The sequence below is a fragment of the Tenebrio molitor genome, chromosome 7, assembly GCF_963966145.1.
Source record: "Tenebrio molitor chromosome 7, icTenMoli1.1, whole genome shotgun sequence".
NCBI classification, from domain to species: Eukaryota; Metazoa; Arthropoda; class Insecta; order Coleoptera; family Tenebrionidae; genus Tenebrio; species Tenebrio molitor.
The window spans coordinates 11307689-11328890 of NC_091052.1; the positions used below are offsets into that span (position 1 = coordinate 11307689).

Sequence of the window (21202 nt, forward strand, 5' to 3'; positions counted from 1 at the left end):
AACAAAATACTAGTTTACAACGGGTATGACACATGAAAATTCTAGAAATACCACCACACCATACCAGTTGGAAAATTCGTAGGATATTGCAGGATATTTATTTACTGATACGTGAAGAATTTGAACAGATTTATAATTAACTAGTTGACAGAGGCGCAAATTTTGGGTTGCTTGTCCAGCAACTGGCAGGCCGTGCTCAGGAAGTGGTGCTCTCCCGAGTCTTGGAGGGTGTCGTTGAAGACTCCGTTGAAGACGATGGTGGGAACATATGAAATCTTCGCCTCACCGGTACGGGCCCCATTTTGGACGAACAGCTTTTCGGCGAGTCCATTCGTCATGCAATCTTCGATAGAATCCCACGAGATTCCGTCCAGTTCCGCACACTGCCAAGACTGCGATCAAGACAGATTAAAAGAGATTTGTATTTACCTGTTCCAAGAGATTGTCGTCGCTGGGGTCGCTGCTCGCCATCGCGCAGTTAACAAACTCCATCGAGTTTTGCACATCTACCGAAATGGCGCAAGCTTGGACCTCGTTGCCGTGGCACTCTTTGGGACCGTGTTGGCAAGTGAAGTTGAGGGTCCCGTCAGAGTTGTTGGCGACCTAGATTTTAATTAAAATATTCTTACGTATTTTTGTTGTGTAGACGTACCTTGGCGTTTCCGAATGGGATAAATTCGACGTTCAAATAGTCGGAGATGAGTTCGTAGGACGGATAGAGTTGGGTCGTGATGAATTTCTTGCTGTCGGGACATAGCGATTCGTAATAAACCGTCACGTTCAGAGATTTTGCCTAAAAATGTGTTTGTAGGATGATTTCGAATAAGTTGCGTTGATTTACCTCTGCCGACGCGGTGATTGTTATAAGTGCAACGAGGAGTACTACTATCATTTTAGTCGTTTAGTAAGTCACAATTGATAATAGTAATTCGGCAAGTGCTACACCAATTTATACCCATTTGAATGACAAAACGGGCTTATCAGTTTTGATATTGCCGCTTTGATTTATTGGACAGATTAAGCTTAATGCGTCCTGTTAAAATTTTTAAACTAATAGTTGAGAGCTTTTATGTTGTAATCATATTTCAACGACCAAAAGGAGCGTAAATAGATGCCGAACTTCCTACTCCGGCAGTTGAACAATCAGTTCAATGAAGGCAATTATTAAGTATTTCATAAACTGGAAATTCCACACTGCTGCTAAGTCTCGGAACAGATGATAAGACAAAGAATTTTCTTTAATATTTATGTTTAAATCCGTAAATACAGTCATTTAATATTAATTTGTTATTAGTTTATTACAAATAGAGTATTTTTTCATGAGATTATGACAAATGGGGCTACAGGTAGTGATTGTAACATACAGATAACATTCCAACATAAACGCGTAACAATGTTGTGCATCACATTAAAATGTTAAATAAAATTCCCAATTGTTTACAAATCGGGGGCTTGTTTTTTAACAACTGGCAAACAACTTTAAAAAAATTCTCTCGGGCTTCTTGATCCTCACTTTCGTTATAAACACCGTTAAAAATTATTGTGGGAACGAATCTAATAGGAGGCGTTACTGATTTTGTCTTGTATCCATTTTTCGCCAGAAGATAATCGGCTTCTCCTGATGACAAACACCAATGGATTATTTCCCATGGTATACCAGTTTTGGCCGCACACTAAAAAATTAGTTTTCTTGAACCGCGCGTAGGCGACCAACAATGCAAGGAGCTCGTCAAGGAAAAATTTTGTGTTGTTATTTTGTAGAGATGTTATTGTAGTTTGAAAAATTATCATAGAAAGTACTTACAATTTGCAGAGAATTATTGTTCAAATTCGAATTCATTCCACAGTTTACAAATTCTAGACTCGACGCGGTGGAATTGTGCTTTATAACACATGAGTATATTTTATTACCGTAACACTCTAGAGGCCCATGTTGACACGTAAATTTCCAATGACCTGACGAATTATCTGCCTACAAACACGTAATGAATAAATTTTTCAAAAACTGTCTATGTCCCTATACTGTAGCTTTGCCGAAAGTAACTAAATCGAGATCTAGATATTTTTCAACTTTTTTGAAAGATGGATCGAGTTGAGTGGTAATAAACTCTATACTGGCCGGACACAGCGATTCGTAATAAACAGCAACTTCCAATTTCTCCGCCTGCAAAAATAATTATTTTCCAATCGGGAATGTTTACGAGAAATTATAATGCAATTTTTGGCATAATTGTATTTTTGTTCTTACTTTTGCAGCGGTTATGTAGAGGAACGACAACCACACCGTCCACTGGACACGCATTTTTAATTTTAATTACAAACCGAAAGTGTTTGGTACAAATGTGGGAGGTTTTGAATTTAATCTGGAATTACAATTATCTATGAGAGTAGCAACAATTTGTACAGGCAAATGTTTGTAACTCACAACAAACACAAATTTAGAATTCAAAGCGATATCGGAAAATCGGTACGGAATTACAAACACATGACGAGCAGACCCACATTTTTACTTCGTTACTAACTTTTAGTTCACGGGAAAAGAAAAACGCAGTTTGTGGAATTGTATTTATTTATTTTGTCATTACAGCCAGTTGGAATCACATTAAACAAGGCATGCATAAGACGAATTTCGTCAACTTGTGGGATTTAGTTTCGTGATGTACAAGATCACCTTTTGTTAGTGCCAAGGCAGTTGTTTATTGCTAGTTAGAAAATATTCGTTTCTGATGTTCACTACAAGCGTCGCAGTAGTTCATAGTTATTAACGTCATAAGGCCGACACCCGACATCTAGCAAATAACAGACAACATTGAAGTTTGTAAAATCGAAACAAAGCCGAGATTTTATCGAGTCGTATCGGCCGAATATCGATCAGTACTTTACAATCTTTTCATCATAATAATAATACCTACTTAATATTTAAAGATGGTTTGTAAGTCAAGATCTACATTTTTCTTTAATTGGAAATTAAATTTACTATACTTGGGCCAACCAACAGATATAGTAATAAAACCGCCCCCTAGTGCCCGCGTATTTTAAATAGCAGCTTCCAATTGGCTTATTCAAAACGTGCGCAGATTTTCGAAAGCCTGATTTACAACCACAAAAATTACTTGACGGCATTCGGCGTCTCATTCGTTTTAACCTCACTTCGGGAGTTTGACCACGTGTTTATGTTTGTTTGTTTTCCTTGGCATTTTTCGATTTGTATTACAAAATAGTTTCTTTTCAAGACTTTAGGTTCTCTATTTGTTAGAAAGAACCTGCTTAATTGTGAAACAAGCTTCGGCGTACATCGTTCTACGCAACTAGGCCACATCCCCTTTTTTTATTACTATATCTGTTGGTTGGCCCAAGTATAGTCATCTGTGCCTTAACCGTAGCAACGGTAGCAAAAAATAACGGCCTTGGCGGTTAAATTTTAACTTCCTAGGGTGTTATGGGCATTCTATTAATCAAGAATAGAGTACTGTATGGTATAATGAAAAAATATTTACACAACAACGAACACACTTCTTGCGGTCTTTACTAATATGTTTTGTCGAGCACCCATAATGCAGTTGCTAAATATTGTATCCAAAGTGTACCCAAGATTCAAGCTCAAAACATTCTCCACAATGATAATAAAACTTTGATTCTTCGTTGGCGTTTGCTTGCTGAAATGAACAATTCATCGCATTGCAGAATTCTAGTTGTTTCTCGGAGATATCTCGTTTACCAAATGGAACCACACCGAGAAAGAAAACATCTTTAACTTCAATATTGCAAAGTGACTCGCAAAACTGTGATACTTTCACTAATCCTAAAAAATGTCAACAAACGTAGTTAAAGCCTGCTGAAAAATACAAAATGCTAATCAGCATTTGCATTTATACAATTATACTAAAAAAGTCGTAGTGGACACTTTTATAAATTATCACAGATTACACAGACTGATTCACATAACTTTCCGACCCTAAATAACTTGATACCTTTATTTACTATGAAATCTGGACAGTCCTGGCATTATTGACAATCATTTTCTGAAATATTTTTTGTTAAATAAAATGTGTTCCAATGACGAAAGGGGCGATTTGATATTGATATATGGTGAGTGTCAGTTTCTTAAATAAAGAAAATATTGTCGATTACTGTCATTTTTAATTTTTTATAGCTGAGACTTTTGTGAGGAATGTCCAAACCATACAAAAGTTTAACATTATTCAAGTTTTTGAATCAAGTTATGAATGAAAGAGTATTGGGTGATTCAAAATGATTGTGGCCAAGCATGGCAACTATGTACGAAAATTTATGTGGCAACTGTGTGGGTAGGGTAGAGTTGATATTTCTTTGACAGTTCATAGTCGCGCAATTTTGAAAACTGTCAAATCAATGTGTAATGATATCAAAAAAATCAAATGCACGCTTATGAAATGTCATACAAATGACAACTCTACCTCATCCACACAGTTGCCACATACATTTTCGTACATAGTTGCCATACTTGGCCACAATCATTTTGAATCACCCAATAGTTTATTTTAACTCGTGAGCCTTTAAAATGCTCGTTTCACTCGCATTTTAAACTGGCCCACTCATGTCAAAAAAAGCCCAATTTACACACGAACGAGTTGAATACACCGCTTTTTTGTTCGACGAGCTCCTTAAAGGCTCCAAATCGCTTAAAATCTTTAAAATTAGCTTGACGTTTCGTTTTGAAAGTTGTGACATTTATCAAAATCCGTTCACACAGGAGAAAATTCTCAAATTTTGACAGTGTCGAACAAAAAAACGTATTATTGGCTGCATTTAAACTTTATCATCATGTGAATCAGTTTGTATTATTACATAAATTTTTACTTGGTTTTACAATCAGAACTAACAATCAAATTGATTTATTTCTGTTAATTAATGTGTAGGCTGGATAAGACAGTGCGTCTTAAAGCATGAATGTTGCAATAAAATTTGAGAAAAACATGTAGGAATCAATTGATAAGGAAGGTGAGGTCGCCAGATGTGTGACGGCTTTTTGAACAAAAAAAAATCATAATGGTTGCCCGGACTGCCCATATCACCACTCTGAAAGGAAACGCCCGAATGTTCCTAAATTTACGAGAAAAAAACATGGCAAAATTTGACGCGTTTCCACGCCGCGCCAGTGGGCCAGGCTCGGCAATCCGGGTTCAAATATTTTTGCCGGAGGTTTTTTTTATTACTGAAAGAAAGAAAACGCATTACTGTAACCTTCTTTATAATTTTTTATTTTTAATAAAATTTTGTAAATTAAATTAAGTTTTAAAACTTTTATTTTTTAACACCTTTAGCCGACTGGTCCACCTTTGTTTTCTCGTAAATTTACGAGCGTTTCCTTTCAGGGTGGTGATATGGACAGTCGGGGCAACCACCCTGATCTTTTTTGTTCAAAAAGCCGTCCATAGACATCACAGTAAACCTATAGAACGCAAACTCCCATAGTTTTTTTTGTCCCGACGCCATCTACTGGCTTGTGGTAGGTGCAAAATAAGACACAGCCAGCTGGATATCCTGGCTTTTTTATTTATATTAATTTTCAAAATAATTTATTTATGAAATTAAAAGACTACATTTATTTTGAAGTTTTTATTTCCAATTTTTTTCCATACATTTCCATTGCATTTTTATAAATTTTGGTTTAGTATTTCATTTCCTCAATTTCGACAAACTGCAATTTATGGCTTCCTCACCTTCAAAATTTTGCTCTTTATTTTGACATCGAATTTTACATGTAACGTTTTCGGTACATTGCAGCCCGTAGCTGCAGCCCGAATTTTGGATTAACATTCTGCCTTTTTATAATTTTGACTATGCTCAGCTTTTCTTATTTTCTTTTTGAAACTTTCACAAGAATTTATATCTTCATTACTACATAAAACAGGTTTTTAGACAATTTACGTACTTATAGCGTCTTCAGTAGAAATATCGTAGATCGGATGAAAATTCTATAAAAAATAGTTTTCAGTTAAAATATAATTACCAATACTTTTTTACTATTACTGGAAGTTAGTCTGGACTGGAAAAGGTGGGAAGTAGTATCGAGTCGAGGGTACGACCATATTCAGCAATCTATTGTTTGTGCCGAAGTACCTATTTGCTGGTGAAATGAAGTCCACACACAGTGTAGCTGTTATACCTACATTTTCATAGGCTCCAAAGTTGATAACTGCTTGTTACCCGTCTTTTTAATCCGTTCCATAAAATGCCGAAGATATTTAATTGGATTTGAAAATCTATGGCCAGTTCCACATGGTTTAAATACCTTTGCACCCTGCAAATTCTCGTAGTAGATTTATTATTTATGACTTAATAATGAAGGCAATTTATTATATTTCATAACCTGGAAATTCCACACTGCTGCTAAAAGTCTCGCAACAAATAAGACAAAGAATTTCCTTTAATATTTATGTTTAAATCCGTAAATACAGTCATTTAGATAGAGTATTTTTTCGTGAGATTATGACAAATGGAGCTACAGGTGCTGATTGTAACATACAGATAACATTCTAACATAAATGCGTAACAGTGTTGTGCATCACATTAAAATGTTAAATAAAATTTCCAGTTGTTTACAAATCGGGGGCTTGTTCTTTAACAACTGGCAAACAACTTTCAAAAAATGCTTTTGGGCTTCTTGATTCGCACTTTCGTTATAAACACCGTTAAAAATTATTGTGGGAACGAACCTAATAGGAGGCGTCACTGATTTCGTCTTGTATCCATTTTTCGCCAGAAGATAATCGGCTTCTCCTGATGACAAACACCGATGAATTAATTCCCATGGTATACCAGTTTTGTTCGCACACTAAAAAATAAGTTTTCTTGAACCGCGCCTAGGCGACCAACAATGCAAGGAGCGTGTCAAGGAAAAATTTTATGTTGTTATTTTGTAGAGATGTTATTGTAGTTTGAAAAATTATCATAGAAAATACTTACAATTTGCAGAGAATTATTGTTCAAATTCGAGTTCATTCCACAGTTTACAAATTCTAGACTCGACGCGGTGGAATTGTGCTTTATAACACATGAGTATATTTTATTACCGTAACACTCTAGAGGCCCATGTTGACACGTAAATTTCCAATGACCTGACGAATTATCTGCCTACAAACACGTAATGAATAAATTTTTCAAAAACTGTCTGTGGCCCTATACTGTAGCTTTGCCGAAAGTAACTAAATCGAGATCTATATATTTCTCAACATTTTTGAAAGATGGATAGAGTTGAGTAGTAATAAACTCTATACAGTCCCCACACAGTGCTTCGTAATAAACAGCAACTTCCAATTTCTCCGCCTACGAAAACAATTATTTTCCAATCGGTAATGTTTACGAGGAATTATAAATGCAATTTTTGGCAAAATTTGATTTTTGTTCTTACTTTTGCAGCGGTTATGTAGAGGAACGACAACCACACCGTCCACTGGACATGCATTTTTAATTTATTACAAACCGAAAGTGTTTGGTACAAATGTGGGAGGTTTTGAATTTAATCTCGAATTACAATTATCTATGAGAGTAGCAACAATTTATACAGACAAATATTTGTAATTAACGACAAACACAAATTTAGAATTCAAAGCGATATCGGAATATCGCTACGGAATTCCAAACACATGACGAGCAGACCCAGATTTTTACTTCGTTACTAGCTTTTAGTTCACGCGAAAAGAAAAACACAGTTTGTGGAATTGTATTTATTTATTTTGTCATTACAGTCAGTTGGAATCACATTAAACAAGGCATGCAAAAGGCGAATTTCGTCAATTCGTGGGATTTAGTTTCGTGGTGTAGGTACAAGCTACAAGATCACCTTTTATTATTGCCAGGGCAGTTGTTTAACACTGGTTAGAAAATATTTGTTTCTGATGCGTTGCAGTAGTTAATAGTTATTTACACAAAAACGAACACACTTCTTGCGGTCTTTACTAATATTTTTTTCGAGGACTAATAAAGCAGTTGATAAATATTGTCGTATCCAAAGTGTACCCACGATTCAAGCTCAAAACATTCTCCACAATGATGATAAAACTTTGATTCTTCGTTGGCGTTTGCTTGCTGAAATAAACAATTTATCCCATTGCAGAATTCTCGTTGTTTCTCGCAGATATCTCGTTTACCAAATGGAACCACGCCAAGAAAGAAAACATCTTTAATTTGCATATTGCAAAGTGACTCGCAAAACTGTGATACTTTCACTATTCCTAAAAATTTCAACCAACGCAACGTTGAAAAATACAAAATGCTAATCAGCATTTGCATTTATACAATTATACTAAAAAAGTCGTAGTGGACACTTTTTAAATTATCACAGATTACACAGACTGATTCACATAACTTTCCGACCCTAACGAATTTTAAATGCAGCCAGTAATACGTTATTCAGTTATAAATTGATAACTTAATTTACTATGAAATTCTGGACAGTCCTGGCATTATTGACAATCATTTGACAATTCCTTTTTTGTATACATAATTCTGTAATATTTTTTGTTAATTAAAATGTGTTTCAATGACGAAAGGGTCGATATGATATTGATATACGGTTGACTTCAAAAAAAACGGGAACTGTCAGAAAAAGTTCTGTCAGATTTTATTAAATTTTTATAGTTTGAAACGGCCTTTTAGAATTTAGGTTAAAAAAACTGCACTTATGTGTCAGAAATACTACTGTCAAACAGACACAAATTGACATAAATTGACAAATTAAATTTCCAATTCACATTAGGTCAAATTTCATTTCCCGTTTTTTTTGAAGCCAACTGTACCTATGTATGGTGAGTGTCAGTTTCTTAAATAAAGAAAATATTGTCGATTACTGTCATTTTTAATTTTTTATAGTTGGGACTTTTGTGAGGAATGTCCAAACCATACAAAAGTTTAACATTAGGTATTCAAATTTTTGAATCAAGTTATGAATGAAAGAGTAGTTTATTTAACTCGTGTGCCTTTAAAATGCTCGTTTTACTCGCGTTTTAATCTGGCCCACTCATGCCAAAAAAAGCCCAATTTACACACGAACGAGTTGAATACAACGGTTTTTTGTTCGACGAGCTCCTTAAAGGCTCCAAATCGCTTAAAATCTTTAAAATTAGCTTGACGTTTCGTTTTGACAAGTTGTGACATTTATCAAAATCCGTTCACACCGTGGAGGGAGAAAAGACTGGAGTTGGCATTTCCTATGTTGCCCATGTTAAAAATCCGAACCCTCTAAAAGCACGTGCAACAACCTTTTATGACCCAGTCCACAATGCGCTAGATAAAGAAGCACAATGCGCCTGGAAGGAAGGCGAAGGAAGCCATTGGCCTAGCGTCTATATTCAGAAACCTTTTATGACTCTGTAGTTTTCGCGGGCGGGTACACTTATTTGAATTAGTGCCATCTCCAGTCTTTTCTCCCTCCACGGTTCACACAGGAGAAAATTCTCAAATTTTGACAGTGTCGAACAAAAAAACGTATTATTGGTTGCATTTAAACTTCGTCAGGATGTGAATCAGTTTGTATTATTACATAAATTTTTACTTGATTTTACAATAAAATTGATTTATTTCTGTTAATTAATGTGTAGGCTGGAGAAGACGCACTCTTAAAGCATGAATGTTGCAATAAAATTTGAGAAAAACGTAGGAATCAATTGATAAGTAAGGTGAGGTCGCCAGATGTGCGACAGCTTTTTGAACAAAAAAAATCATAATGGTTGCCCCGACTGCCCATATCACCACCCTAAAAGGAAACCCCCAACTGTTCTTAAATTTACGAGAAAAAAAAAGGCAAATTTTGACGCGTGTCTCACGCCGCGCCGATGGGCCAGGCTCGACAATCCGGGTTCAAATATTTTTGCCGGAGTTTTTTTTTTATTACTGAAAGAAAGAAAATGCATTACTGCAACCTTGTTTATGATTTTTTTGTTTTTTAATTAAAGTTTGTAAATTAAATTAAGTTTTAAAATTTTTATTTTTTAACACCTTTAGCCGACTGGTCCACAATTTTTTTTCTCGTAAATTTACGAGCGTTCCCTTTCAGGGTGGTGATATGGGCAGTCGGGGCAACCACCCTGATCTTTTCTGTTCAAAAAGCCATCCATAGAAGCCGTCGCACATCTGGCGACCTCTCCTGGTGAGTCTTAACGACGTCTTAACCCACTTTTAATTTTAAAAAAAGGTATATGTAATCAAAATAATACCTGTCGACCTGGATCAAAGAAGATTTTGAAAAAATTAGATAAAACAACAGCGCAAAACTGCTTTTGAGAATGAATTTTTTCAACAACGCCGACACTAGACTAACAATTGCAACTGTATTGTTGGTCACTTAGGAATTAATTAATCTTAATAACTTCCTACTTCTGGGATAGTCACTAAAGTCAATTGTAAACAATTCTACTGTTACTTGGTATAAATTATAAAATGACGAGTTGTTTAGTTATAAATGAAAAATGAGCTTAATTTGTTACGGTTTGTTTTCGTTGAGCGAATTTACACGTATGCGGTTGTCTCACTACCTCCGGTATATTTTTTAATCAATAAAGTGAAAATTATTAGATTATGCTGAAACTTGAATTATGTGAATACAAGAATATTTTCTAGGATGTTACGGGGGTTCCATGCGCCAATGACTTCTGTTCTGTGTCTGTCACGAAGGAAATTACTTTACCGACAAATCGGAATCGATCAAAGATGGGAACAGGTTAAGTACCAAAAAATCACACATTTCCAATAATTTATTGAAATAAAAAATTTATTTCATCGGCTACACATCAATAATTTTATTTATTTTCACAATCTTCAATGCTCACGTCCATGACCGAAATCAATATAAAAAAAAACCTTACCGAGTGTAACATTGCAATAAAAAATTATGTCCACCAGCGGAACAATAAAATATAAAATGTTAGTACAAATATTTACAAAAAAAAAAAAACATGCAAGACTTCGGCTCACTATTATTTGACAAATTAAAATTGCACGTGTACACGTTTAATTCGGGTATGAGATCCAACAGTGTTTGCAATTAAGGCCTTTCGTTAAGATGCCTTTTGTTAAGTAAAGAAATGATGTTTCATTTTAAAAAAGCTATAATGCTCTTGCTGCAATTGTTTCTCAGTTAAAAGCTACCCTTCCTAATTAAACTGAAATGGTTGGAGCGATCCCTAAAGTAACAAAACAAAATGGACAAATGCGGTTTATTTACAGTGGAGGAGAATGAGTTGTTCCTTCCCCAGTTAAGGTGTCAGTAAGGTAAGTAATTTTAAGGACGCGTGCAAGATACTGCTTTTCAACAGGAGTATTGACAGTCCAAGCCATCACCCTTACTCCCCTTTTCCGCCAATCCAAAACTGCCCTTCTAAAAATTACACAATGTCTACCAAAGCCGCCACAAGCGTCATTTTCTAAGTTTCTTGACCTTACCCAGAGACAACGTCCTTGTGGAGTAGGATAATGGACAGTCCCAAGATGTAATACGTTATTCTGTGTAAAGCCCATTCGTGCAAGATATCACAGAACTTTAATGTACAGTGTTTCCACCAATTGGTAGACCTTCGGGGTCCTTTACCTAAAGGAAAATTGTATGATTCGTAAGCGAAAGCGTGTGGTCTCCAAGCCAAAGAACAAACGATCTTTGGGTCGCCCTTTCTGATCTGAAATTTTTATAAATGGGTGTGTAACATGCTATGTTTTGGATAATGCGACTCACAAGGTATATGATGATGGGGTAAAAAGAGGTGACCACAGCTCTAGAGTAAAGGGCGGGATGACGCTCAAAGAGGCTGTGAATGATTTTTACAAACTAAAAATAAAAATTCGTGAAGAAATATTGTTGAGTAATGCTGTTTTTGCAAAACAAGGTGGACACAAAAACCAGCAATTATAAAAACAGTAAGCAAAAAATCTTTAGACAAAAAGTATGTTAATTAATTTTTTTATCTACCCTGATAAATTTGGTGGCATTAGTAGTTACCTTCTTGTTGTGATCTTTAATGTCAATAAACATCCTCTGACCTGAAGCTAATAACTGTGTTACAGTTTGCTCTAAAGTAGGAATATTAGTTTTAGCAAAACGATCCCTGTTAAAAAAAATATTAAAAAGCCACTCTACACTTGTGATTTTGTGATCAAACCACCCAAACCTTCCCCTACTCACTTGAATAAATGTTTTACTGAGATATCGACACCAGACAAGTCAGCCCATTTATGCTCACTAATTTTCAAGTTCAAGTCTGTCATTCGCTTTAGAGTATCATCATGAAAAACAACAGGCACGTCATCTTTTGTCAGAGTTATATCAAACTCAATTGCATCACATCCTTTATCATTACACTGAAACAAAAACCCTGATCAGAGGACAAATCAATTGAAAAAACTGACCAAGTTGAAAGCTGCCAAACTGTTTTCTGGGGCGTCCAAACCCGCGCCTCTATGCGCCACGGTCTTCATCACGTAGTTGTCATCATTGGTTGTAACCAGGTGCGGATCTTTGCCGACGATCGCCTCGACGACGTCGGGGTTCGGTGCTGGCACACGTAAAAAGTACCCCGAACAAAATAAAATTAGTGCTAGGATTATTCCGAAGGGTAGGATGGTCCTCAAGATTTCTGTGAGCAGACTCCACGATCCGTAGAATGCGGCGACGGAAACCAGGGACGTGATGATTAGGTCTTTGAGTGGGGTTTGCAACATTTTCATTTGAGAGGTTAGGTTCGCTGCTTATTGCACATATAAGTAAATCTTGGGATCAGAAGGCACACAAGAAATTTTATAATGGATGATGATGGTTTGATAATAAAAAATAGGAATTTTTTGGAAATGTCAGCGATTTTAAAGATGACACAAACACTACCCCCCACTGCACCTGTCAGTTTTGACGTTTGTTTATTATCGCACACGCAGAGATCACGCACGGTCTACTGCATCACACGGATTGGACGTGGTCCAAGGTCTCCCAGATAATAATTACCAAGTTTTCTAATTAAAACTTTTTATTTATTTTACTTTCAACTACTAAATATACAGTTACTGTGTCGAACAACAAAAATACGTTAAAGATTCAATAATACAGATGCTTTGGTTGTCTCTTTATGATTCTATTGTCTCTTCTAATTTTATTTCTTCTTTGAGAGACCGGTTGAACATGAGTAATTTTGTTTTGGTGTTTACAAAAGATGTAGATATTTTCAGCTACGAGAAACAGAATTTCTATGGCACTGATGAAGCTAATTCCCAAGAACAGTGCCAAAGTTCCACCAAAAGAAACTAAAATCAATTTTGTCACTTGTCAAATACCAAAATCTTTGTTGAACCGAACTCACCGACCAAATCTTCAAACCCAAAAAGCACATCTCGATGAAATTTAGTAGTCGGGACTAATAAAGCCCACCTGAATGTGATTCTTTGCTCGAAATAACCATGTTCCCTATTAACGTATTAAAAAAATTGTTTCTTATTTTGTACAGAATGAGAATTCTTTTTACCATCTGGTTAATTTTGGAACTTGGGGAAAATATGTGATGATGTTGCACGGTTGAGGGCATTGACACCCTATTTGACTTGGCGGTTGAGTAATCCGGTCAGCATGTCTAGACAAGCAAATTAAGCCAGTCAGATTGCAAATTTTTCCACCTGAAAACACACAATTATCCTTGAAAAATTTTAACTCGAAGAGTATTGCCAAGGTTGTGGTAAAAGAAAGGTCTACACCCGCAAAGCTTTAGTGCCAGTTTATAACGACAGATCGTGTAGCAGATGCTGCTGCTGAACACCGGTACATCAGTGGATAAGGGTTCGTCGTAAAATCGACACTTCCTTTGTGAGGGCGTCAAATCTCGAAGGGCCAACGAGGCTTCAGTTTCCTGCATTCTGTAATTAATTTCGAGTTCTTCACTCTCGTGGATTATCAAAGGGGGCTCCGTTGTTGCGTGAACTATTTCCAAATAGGAGTGGACGTAGTACTGCAACCAACAATGAATTGAGATATCACTTTCTAGAGTTTATTCCACCTTGAGCGCAAGTTCTGGATCTGAATCGTATCGAGCATAGCACAAGCCGTTCAAGTAGTGACACCGCAAGATTCTCTGATTCTTGATAGCAGACGTGTTAAACTTCGTACCACTGAAACATATCTCTCGCAGTTCAATTCTTATAAAACAAAAAGTAGTACCTTAACGAGAGCAAATTGACAAACAAGGAATTAACCGAAAAACACATTCCCATTTCTGACATTATTAGGGTCCAGTTGGTCTTGTGCTTGACGTCGAATGAAACTAAAGTTCCGGAAAGGTCTGGATGTACCTTAAATTGTTCATTATTGTTGGCTGAAACAACACATTTGGCTTACTTTGACGGTCAAGTCAAGCATGTCGATGTGTTGCAAGTCAAGATCACTCCCGAATCTTTCAAATTCTTTTAAATTTCCGTAACTCACATTGCTTACAGTTCTTATGAAATCCACGTAGTACTCGTATTTGGTATCTGAAGGATTAACGCCCCATTTTCTGCCAGATGTGACAACATAAATCGATAAACTAATTAGAACTCACTCCATTATGTATTTGTCGGCTTTGCTCTTGTCTGTTTTGTCGATAAAACATCCAGTAGCTGCTGGAAGAGGATTTTCCCAGTTCCTGAAGTCTTTTTGTATTGACACTACTGTTGGGTTTGCCAAATAGCGCATCCAGTTTGAGTACGAAATCGCGATAGCTCCTCCGGCAGCTGTTGTAACCACTGTCAACCAAAATAATCTACAACAAAAAATATAAAAATTATTTTTATGTTAAATATATTTTTACCTCTCCAAAAAATGCAATTTCGATATTCCGATAATGTGCAAACCGTGGACAGTGGTCTGCCTTGAAAAATTTTGTATCAGATGAAAAAAACGCATTGTGATGTTGTATGGTAATCACAGAACCCAACAGTAATGAAGGATTAATCGAGCTGTATGCTTTTATAGCTGAAGATGAAGATGTGATAAGCAACAATAGTATTGTAAAAGGTTTACTAATGGACAATAAAATAGTCTTTCTGTTATGTTACTTATTTTTTGATAAATGCATTTCGATACTAGCTAATAAACAAATTGTATTTACAAATTAAACAAACAATTCAAAGTAATTTATCGTGAAATAAAGTCGCTTATTATTATCATTAAAGGTGTATTGTTGGATGCAGATGATCTCGCTTAAAAAAATTAATTCAATTAAGTGTAATACATTTGTTATCGGAAATGTGTTTCCAGTAATCGATTGATATCTCTAATCTTAATTATTACTGCGACATATCCGCTCGTACTTATCACGTTTAGAAGAATGTGAAATCTAAGATAATTATCTTATCAGCGATAGTCATAAATGACATATCTTGGATTTAATATAATTTTACAAAATAGAAAGGTTGTAGAGATTCTGAAAGTGTAAAGGTGCAGTGCTACGATGATTTTGAGCTAATCGAAGAGTAATGATGGAGCCCATACACGAAGACAGTATTACCATAGATGAGAAACCCTTAGGGAACAAACCGTTCATATTAGAACAAAGTGAGATTCGGGAAGATTATGACATCAAGACGAAGACTTCACAAATTCACATCATCTTGCACAAATCATCAACAAGAGGAGTATTCTCTCTCCTAGTGTTTGCAATAGTGGTACCAGTTCTTGTGTATTATTTTCTAATAGACAAAGGCCCGGTCGAAACTGATGATGGCAAAACTTGTTCGGTTACAAACACTTACAGAATAACGTGTGGAAGCAGACCAGGTAACTTCAGTTACTGTACGAGCATCCAATGTTGTTATGATAATACGACAAAGTTGTGCTACCACTATGTTCCTTCAAAGTACTACTACTTCAACAGCGAACCAACGGAAAAGGAAGTGGTTTATCAACGATCGTTGGAACAGTCACCGTTTGGAAAACAACTAACCCAGAACATTGCAGTGTCGGTTGACGAAATCGACGAAAACAATGTCCGGATCGTACTGCACGACCCTGGTGCTACTGTGGAAAAGAACACAGTCGCCGCCAAAAACTACTACTGGGAAGTTACGTCCGACCCTCTTTTTGTGGAAGTCTTTAGAGGGAATGACACGCAAGATATTCTACTGACCACAGCTAAAGGACCAACTATTATCTCTGACAAGTACTGGGAATGGTCGTTCCAGATGACCGACGAGTACTTGTTCGGTTTGGGACAAGTTTTGATAGATCTAGACGAGAATTCTACTCTTACGAAAGTAGTATACGGAAACGGAATAGACCACAACACTTTACCCGTCTTTATGGCGTACAAGAATGGAAATTATCACGGGTTAATAGTGAGGAACAGTGGTCCGCTGGAAGTGACAGTGCTTCCGTCAAATCTCGTCAGTCTCAAAAGCTTGGCTGGGGATAGAATTGTGTTGGAATTGAGTGTGGGGCCCACGCCACGAGATGTAATAAAGCAACAAAAGAAAGGTGAAGTGGGTGGTGTAGATCTTTGGACACTCGGGGTTCATCTTTGCAGGTAAGAAATACAAAAAATAGGAAACTCCTTTTAAAAATTCTTTCCAGAGAAGGACCAGACTTGAAGTTGAGATACCTCCTAGACGATTATAATGGTGACAGTGGTAAAACATTCCGGTACGAGTCTGACTGTCTGCACGAAAATTTGGTTACGGCCCTGAGATATGAAAATGAAGCGGAGGATGTCGACGAGATGCTTCAGACGATAACGAAGATGACAACAGAAGAGGGACGGCGGTTTATGTTGTCGCTGCCCCCACAGGTGAAGTGTTTTGTCGCACAAATATTTCTTATCACACTTGCTCATTTGATAAGATGTAAAAAGAGATAGTCTATCAGATTAGCTTGAATCATCGTGATTTTTAGGTCCCTTTCAATAGCGCTTTTTACAATGCTACCAAGGATCTCGACGTGTATTTTAAAAGCAAAGATGACGACTATCAAGGTCTATATTTCAACACCAGTGTGGTTTATCCCTATTTCAAACACGCGGCCATCAACGACTATACTCAACGTTTGTTGGAAGAAATGAAGAGTTATTTCCCCGACCAGTTACCCGACGTCTTGCTTTTGAACCACAACTGGCCGTTAGACGAGTCTTTCCAAATGAGAAGCTCGAAAAACTTTCAATATCTTTCAGAAGTAATGCACACAACATCACTAGTAGTTTTATTGCAACTGTATTTGTAGGGTTTAATCCAAGCGATGTCTTTAACTCTGCCTTGGAACGTCACCAGTGATGACCGACTACAAATCCTCGATCACAATGACTACGGAGCTTTGCAAGTTGAAAACGTCGTATCAATCTTTGGCCAAGACTCTTTCATCATGACCGCTTCTCACAACGCTGACACTCTACAGCCCGTCATGATCCAAAACGTGACCATCTCGTGGGTCAACTTCAAAAACGCCATCGCTAGCACATTATACAACAGTATTTTCGGCCATCCTTTGGTCGGCTTTCCCGTGTGCGGTTCAACAAGAAACTTTACTGAATCCTCTCACGACTCGTTGTGCATGAGGTGGTACTTGATGGCCTCCACCTCACCCATTTTCCGCATATCCTCCGACACACCAAGACGAGATCCAGAGGCGTTTCTGTCTCAAACCGTTACAAACACAGCTCTTGACGCTATTACACTCAGATACAAACTGCGGTACTACTTTTACACCATTTTGAACAGCGGAGAGCCTTTGATGAGACCCATGTTCTACGACTTTCCCAACGACAACAACACATTCAACCTAGTCGAGCAATACGCCGTCGGTGACATACTAGTCAAGCACCCCACACTGCCAAGTCAGACACAACTAAAGATCTATTTGCCCAAAAGTGTCAAAGTTTGGTACGAATTTTGGGGCGGAGACGCCTACGATCTCTCTTCCACCAACGAGACTGAGATAACGCTCACTATAGCGGAAACAGACTGGATCGCTTTTATACCAGAAGGGACAATCATTCCTCTGGTAGATGAGGTAGTTTTTACAATGTTTTAGTTCTTTTTGTACAATTCTTTGTTGCAGTCGGATGCCAATAAAACTCTCGTACAGTTGAAAGTTGGATTGAAATGTGACAACCAATCAAGTTGCGAAGCTTCTGGGTCTTTGATGATTGGTACAGATTTGTTCATTTTTAATTCGACCGAGACAGATTTAACGATTCAAAGAGAGAAGAACGCAGAATATGACGAACAAGTCATTTACGAGTTGAACCAAGTGGAAATTTTTCACTTGAATAACACACAAAAACTTGCAGCTTTCAGTCAAAATCTTGCAGAAATAGAGAGTTCGTGGTCGTCACCCTACAACTAGTAAGCAGTACTTTTAGTGTCAAGTTGTTCATGCGATAACTGTCATTATCTAATAAAATGTATATTTTTGTTACAACTGACGTGTGGTCCGTTGCAATTACATGTAATTATAAAATCTCAGCTCTACTGATTGTTGTCACATATTTACGGAAATTTAACCGTTGCGTACCCGTCCAGACCAGACCTATATGGTATATTAATTCATTACTTGTACAGAAAATAAATGTTTTTATTCAAGTAAATACATTCTCTTTAATGTCCACCCTGTTCGCCAAACATTTGAATTATTTCCTCGTTGTGGGGATTGACAGGACCTAGAACAGCTGACGGTAGTTTCTCCAGAAAGTCCCAAACCGCATCGGACAACAGAACTTGAGCGTCCTAAAAGAAATAGATTATGAAAAAAAAAAAAACAAAAAAAAAACAGAGTGTGTCGTAAAGACGCACGATAGAAGTGAAACTTTTGTATTACAGGGAAACATTGTAATTATTCATCAATCACTTTTAAATAGCATATTCACAACAAAAATGTATATTTTAATGAAGAAAATAAATTATAAACAACGATAACACTAAACAATATCGAAATGCGTACTCATTGTTCATTTTTATTTTTATTTTTGTATCGTGTCAAACAGATTAATTTACATTTAAGTGAGATGGAAATATTGGCGCAACCGTTGTGCGAGACACTGCTCCCACTCGACCCGACAGTGTTTACCCCCACCACTTTTCGTCACACAAAAAGGTTGCCGATCAGAATTTCAAAACCCTCCCATAAAAAGTTTCACTTCAAAAAAAGCTACTCACTTGATTGGGATGTAAACTGTCCACAGACTCAAGAAGTTCAGAGATGTTGACTTTCTTCTTGCGCACCAGATAAGTGATTGGATTGTCAATAAAGTGTACGTCAAAATGTTGAAACTTTTCATTCGCTGCGATATCTTTCAAAATCCTGGTCAATTTCTTCGCCCTCTAAAATAAACATTTGTAGCGATGTGACAGTGTAAAGTGGATATTACTTTGCTGGCAATGTCTCTCAGAGTTTTGTTTGAATTCAACCAACCAGTGCATGGCCCGATTTGCATACAATTGAACCATTCATACAAGTCTTTGTAGTACACATTAGCGTGCAGACTTCCTGGAAGATATTTATATGAAGGGGAGATAAACCCAAAGGTTTACATTACCAATTGGGTGTAACCGTTCGGCCATCGCTGGGTAGATAAAATCGGCCTGCACCAACCCTACAAGAATGACGTGACTGTTGAGTGGAAGTTTGTCGTCCAACAAGAACAAAGCTTTCATGATGTTTCTCCTAAACGTGAGTGGAGGAGTCATGCGATTTATTGTGTCCTTAAAACTAAAACAATATTTGAAAATATCTAATTGTTCAAAATAAAATTTTATTTCACTTGTTGCACACGTCATTTCCTTGCATGGCGTATATCAAAATGGCGGGATTATCTGTCGATTGATTTCTTGCAACAGAATTGACATGATCTGATCCTTCGTAACTCGAAGCACCATTCTGAGACAAATTCTGGTAGTCTCTGTGGTTACATCTGTTTCTTTTCCTTAAACGAAGGTAAAGAGAATCCACGTTTCCTTCCACCAAAACGTTCTTAGTTATGTTTTTATAACCTGTGACAAATCCGTATTGGGGCCAGTCGATCTCGTCCAGAATAACAGAACTGGCATTAAGACCTGGCTGCAGTCAAAGAAAAAATAGAAAATCTCTTTATTGATAATTGCACTAACCCAAGTAAATTTTAGAGGGTTTATCCACACTTCAGGCATATGGAAATGAGCTCCGATCGAATCCCCAACATATATTAGCCCTCTGGGCTCAGACTTCTTGCACAAAACTTGCTCCCAAGAGTTGAAGGAGTTGTTCTTGACACCCCAAATCCCATTGCAGTTGCCTACAAATTTTCAGTAGGTGATTTGTAAACACAAACGACAGTATTTACCCACTGTCTGAATAACGGTCGGAGGTGAAAGGACGACGTCCTGGATAGATCAAAGGATCGTTGTCTACGCAGTCTCGACCTCTCCAGTCGAACCCTCTAAGAAAATTTCACACTTCAGGCTAAACTAAACGAAATGAGTACCTTCCAGTTTCCATCGCGCTGAAACCGTCGCCGTCATAGTCTTCAAGTGGAGTCAAGGAAATGAACGAGTTGTTCAAAATCTTGCAAATGTCTTTTACGAACGGAAGCTTGCAAAAGTCGATTTTTGGAAGCTCTCGGCGGTTTTCCTAGATCGATTGAAATTAAAACAAAATTGTTTAAAAACTGTGCTTTGTACTTGTTTGGAAAAATTGTCAATTTCGCTTTTGTCCAGCGCCACAGGAAACAAGTGACACATGTCTTCGTTCTTGTCGATTGTGCAGGTGCCATACACCATACAAAACAAATCTGGCGTCAACTTTTCGGAGACATTCCTGCAAAATATCGCGTAAGACACTCCAACTAGCTGGGGACAATATTTACGACAAATAAGGCTCTAGTTGAGACAGGATTCGGAAACACGGATTTTTTATTCTGCTGGGAAGAAAGTTGCAAATGCGTTTCGTCGCGTTGAATAAATCTTCCTCGTGCACCTCAGCCACTTGCATCGCGACTCCGGTCACAACAGTGCAAACTGCAGAACCAGAGTTTATGGTCGAACTTCAAAGAGTATTGACATACCTGCGCAACTCATCCCTCCGTTTACTCCCCGAGCGTGTACAAAAGAAACACCGGAACCAACCACCAGTAAGACAAATATATGAAGACGGTTCATCTTAACGGAACAGGTTTGAAACCTTCTGATGCGATTAATGTGTTTAGAAGGACTAACGAGAAGAGTGTTGACGCAAGCGCCAGATTTCAATCGATAT

The 21202-nt window shown here is 37.2% G+C and overlaps 7 protein-coding genes across 7 annotated transcripts; 1 reads left to right on the forward strand and 6 right to left on the reverse strand.

Moving 5' to 3' along the window:
• Positions 1-82: 82 nt before the first annotated feature.
• Positions 83-998, reverse strand: LOC138135505 (GILT-like protein 1). Its single transcript, XM_069054259.1, has 4 exons — positions 842-998; positions 653-793; positions 430-603; positions 83-383 (listed from the first exon to the last, which is right to left on the reverse strand). Exons 1-4 carry the CDS (start codon positions 890-892, stop codon positions 141-143), a joined length of 609 nt encoding a protein of 202 aa, XP_068910360.1. The 5' UTR covers positions 893-998; the 3' UTR covers positions 83-140.
• Positions 999-1232: 234 nt separating this feature from the next.
• On the reverse strand, positions 1233-2430 carry LOC138135504 (GILT-like protein 1). Its single transcript, XM_069054258.1, has 4 exons — positions 2249-2430; positions 2024-2164; positions 1805-1972; positions 1233-1673 (listed from the first exon to the last, which is right to left on the reverse strand). Exons 1-4 carry the CDS (start codon positions 2300-2302, stop codon positions 1404-1406), a joined length of 633 nt encoding a protein of 210 aa, XP_068910359.1. The 5' UTR covers positions 2303-2430; the 3' UTR covers positions 1233-1403.
• Positions 2431-6403: 3973 nt separating this feature from the next.
• Positions 6404-7616, reverse strand: LOC138135503 (GILT-like protein 1). The gene is made up of 5 exons (XM_069054257.1): positions 7499-7616; positions 7394-7451; positions 7168-7308; positions 6949-7116; positions 6404-6817 (listed from the first exon to the last, which is right to left on the reverse strand). Exons 2-5 carry the CDS (start codon positions 7445-7447, stop codon positions 6548-6550), a joined length of 633 nt encoding a protein of 210 aa, XP_068910358.1. The 5' UTR covers positions 7448-7451; positions 7499-7616; the 3' UTR covers positions 6404-6547.
• Positions 7617-10718: 3102 nt separating this feature from the next.
• LOC138135496 (glycerophosphodiester phosphodiesterase 1) lies at positions 10719-12870 on the reverse strand. The gene is made up of 6 exons (XM_069054247.1): positions 12379-12870; positions 12155-12330; positions 11972-12077; positions 11708-11800; positions 11422-11651; positions 10719-11356 (listed from the first exon to the last, which is right to left on the reverse strand). The coding sequence occupies exons 1-6, from the start codon at positions 12694-12696 to the stop codon at positions 11200-11202; spliced, it is 1080 nt and encodes a 359-aa protein (XP_068910348.1). The 5' UTR covers positions 12697-12870; the 3' UTR covers positions 10719-11199.
• A 101-nt stretch (positions 12871-12971) lies between these two features.
• Positions 12972-15225, reverse strand: LOC138135485 (sodium channel protein Nach-like). The gene is made up of 9 exons (XM_069054232.1): positions 14796-15225; positions 14547-14747; positions 14345-14501; positions 14168-14298; positions 14007-14118; positions 13679-13958; positions 13482-13629; positions 13320-13423; positions 12972-13263 (listed from the first exon to the last, which is right to left on the reverse strand). The coding sequence occupies exons 1-9, from the start codon at positions 14888-14890 to the stop codon at positions 13058-13060; spliced, it is 1434 nt and encodes a 477-aa protein (XP_068910333.1). The 5' UTR covers positions 14891-15225; the 3' UTR covers positions 12972-13057.
• Positions 15226-15365: 140 nt separating this feature from the next.
• LOC138135474 (uncharacterized) lies at positions 15366-18560 on the forward strand. The gene is made up of 5 exons (XM_069054214.1): positions 15366-16508; positions 16556-16769; positions 16874-17149; positions 17198-17983; positions 18032-18560. The coding sequence occupies exons 1-5, from the start codon at positions 15463-15465 to the stop codon at positions 18317-18319; spliced, it is 2610 nt and encodes an 869-aa protein (XP_068910315.1). The 5' UTR covers positions 15366-15462; the 3' UTR covers positions 18320-18560.
• LOC138135479 (acyloxyacyl hydrolase-like) lies at positions 18527-21171 on the reverse strand. The gene is made up of 11 exons (XM_069054222.1): positions 21012-21171; positions 20814-20964; positions 20629-20764; positions 20433-20578; positions 20296-20387; positions 20080-20243; positions 19734-20029; positions 19509-19681; positions 19341-19459; positions 19129-19293; positions 18527-18699 (listed from the first exon to the last, which is right to left on the reverse strand). Exons 1-11 carry the CDS (start codon positions 21103-21105, stop codon positions 18571-18573), a joined length of 1665 nt encoding a protein of 554 aa, XP_068910323.1. The 5' UTR covers positions 21106-21171; the 3' UTR covers positions 18527-18570.
• Positions 21172-21202: the final 31 nt, after the last annotated feature.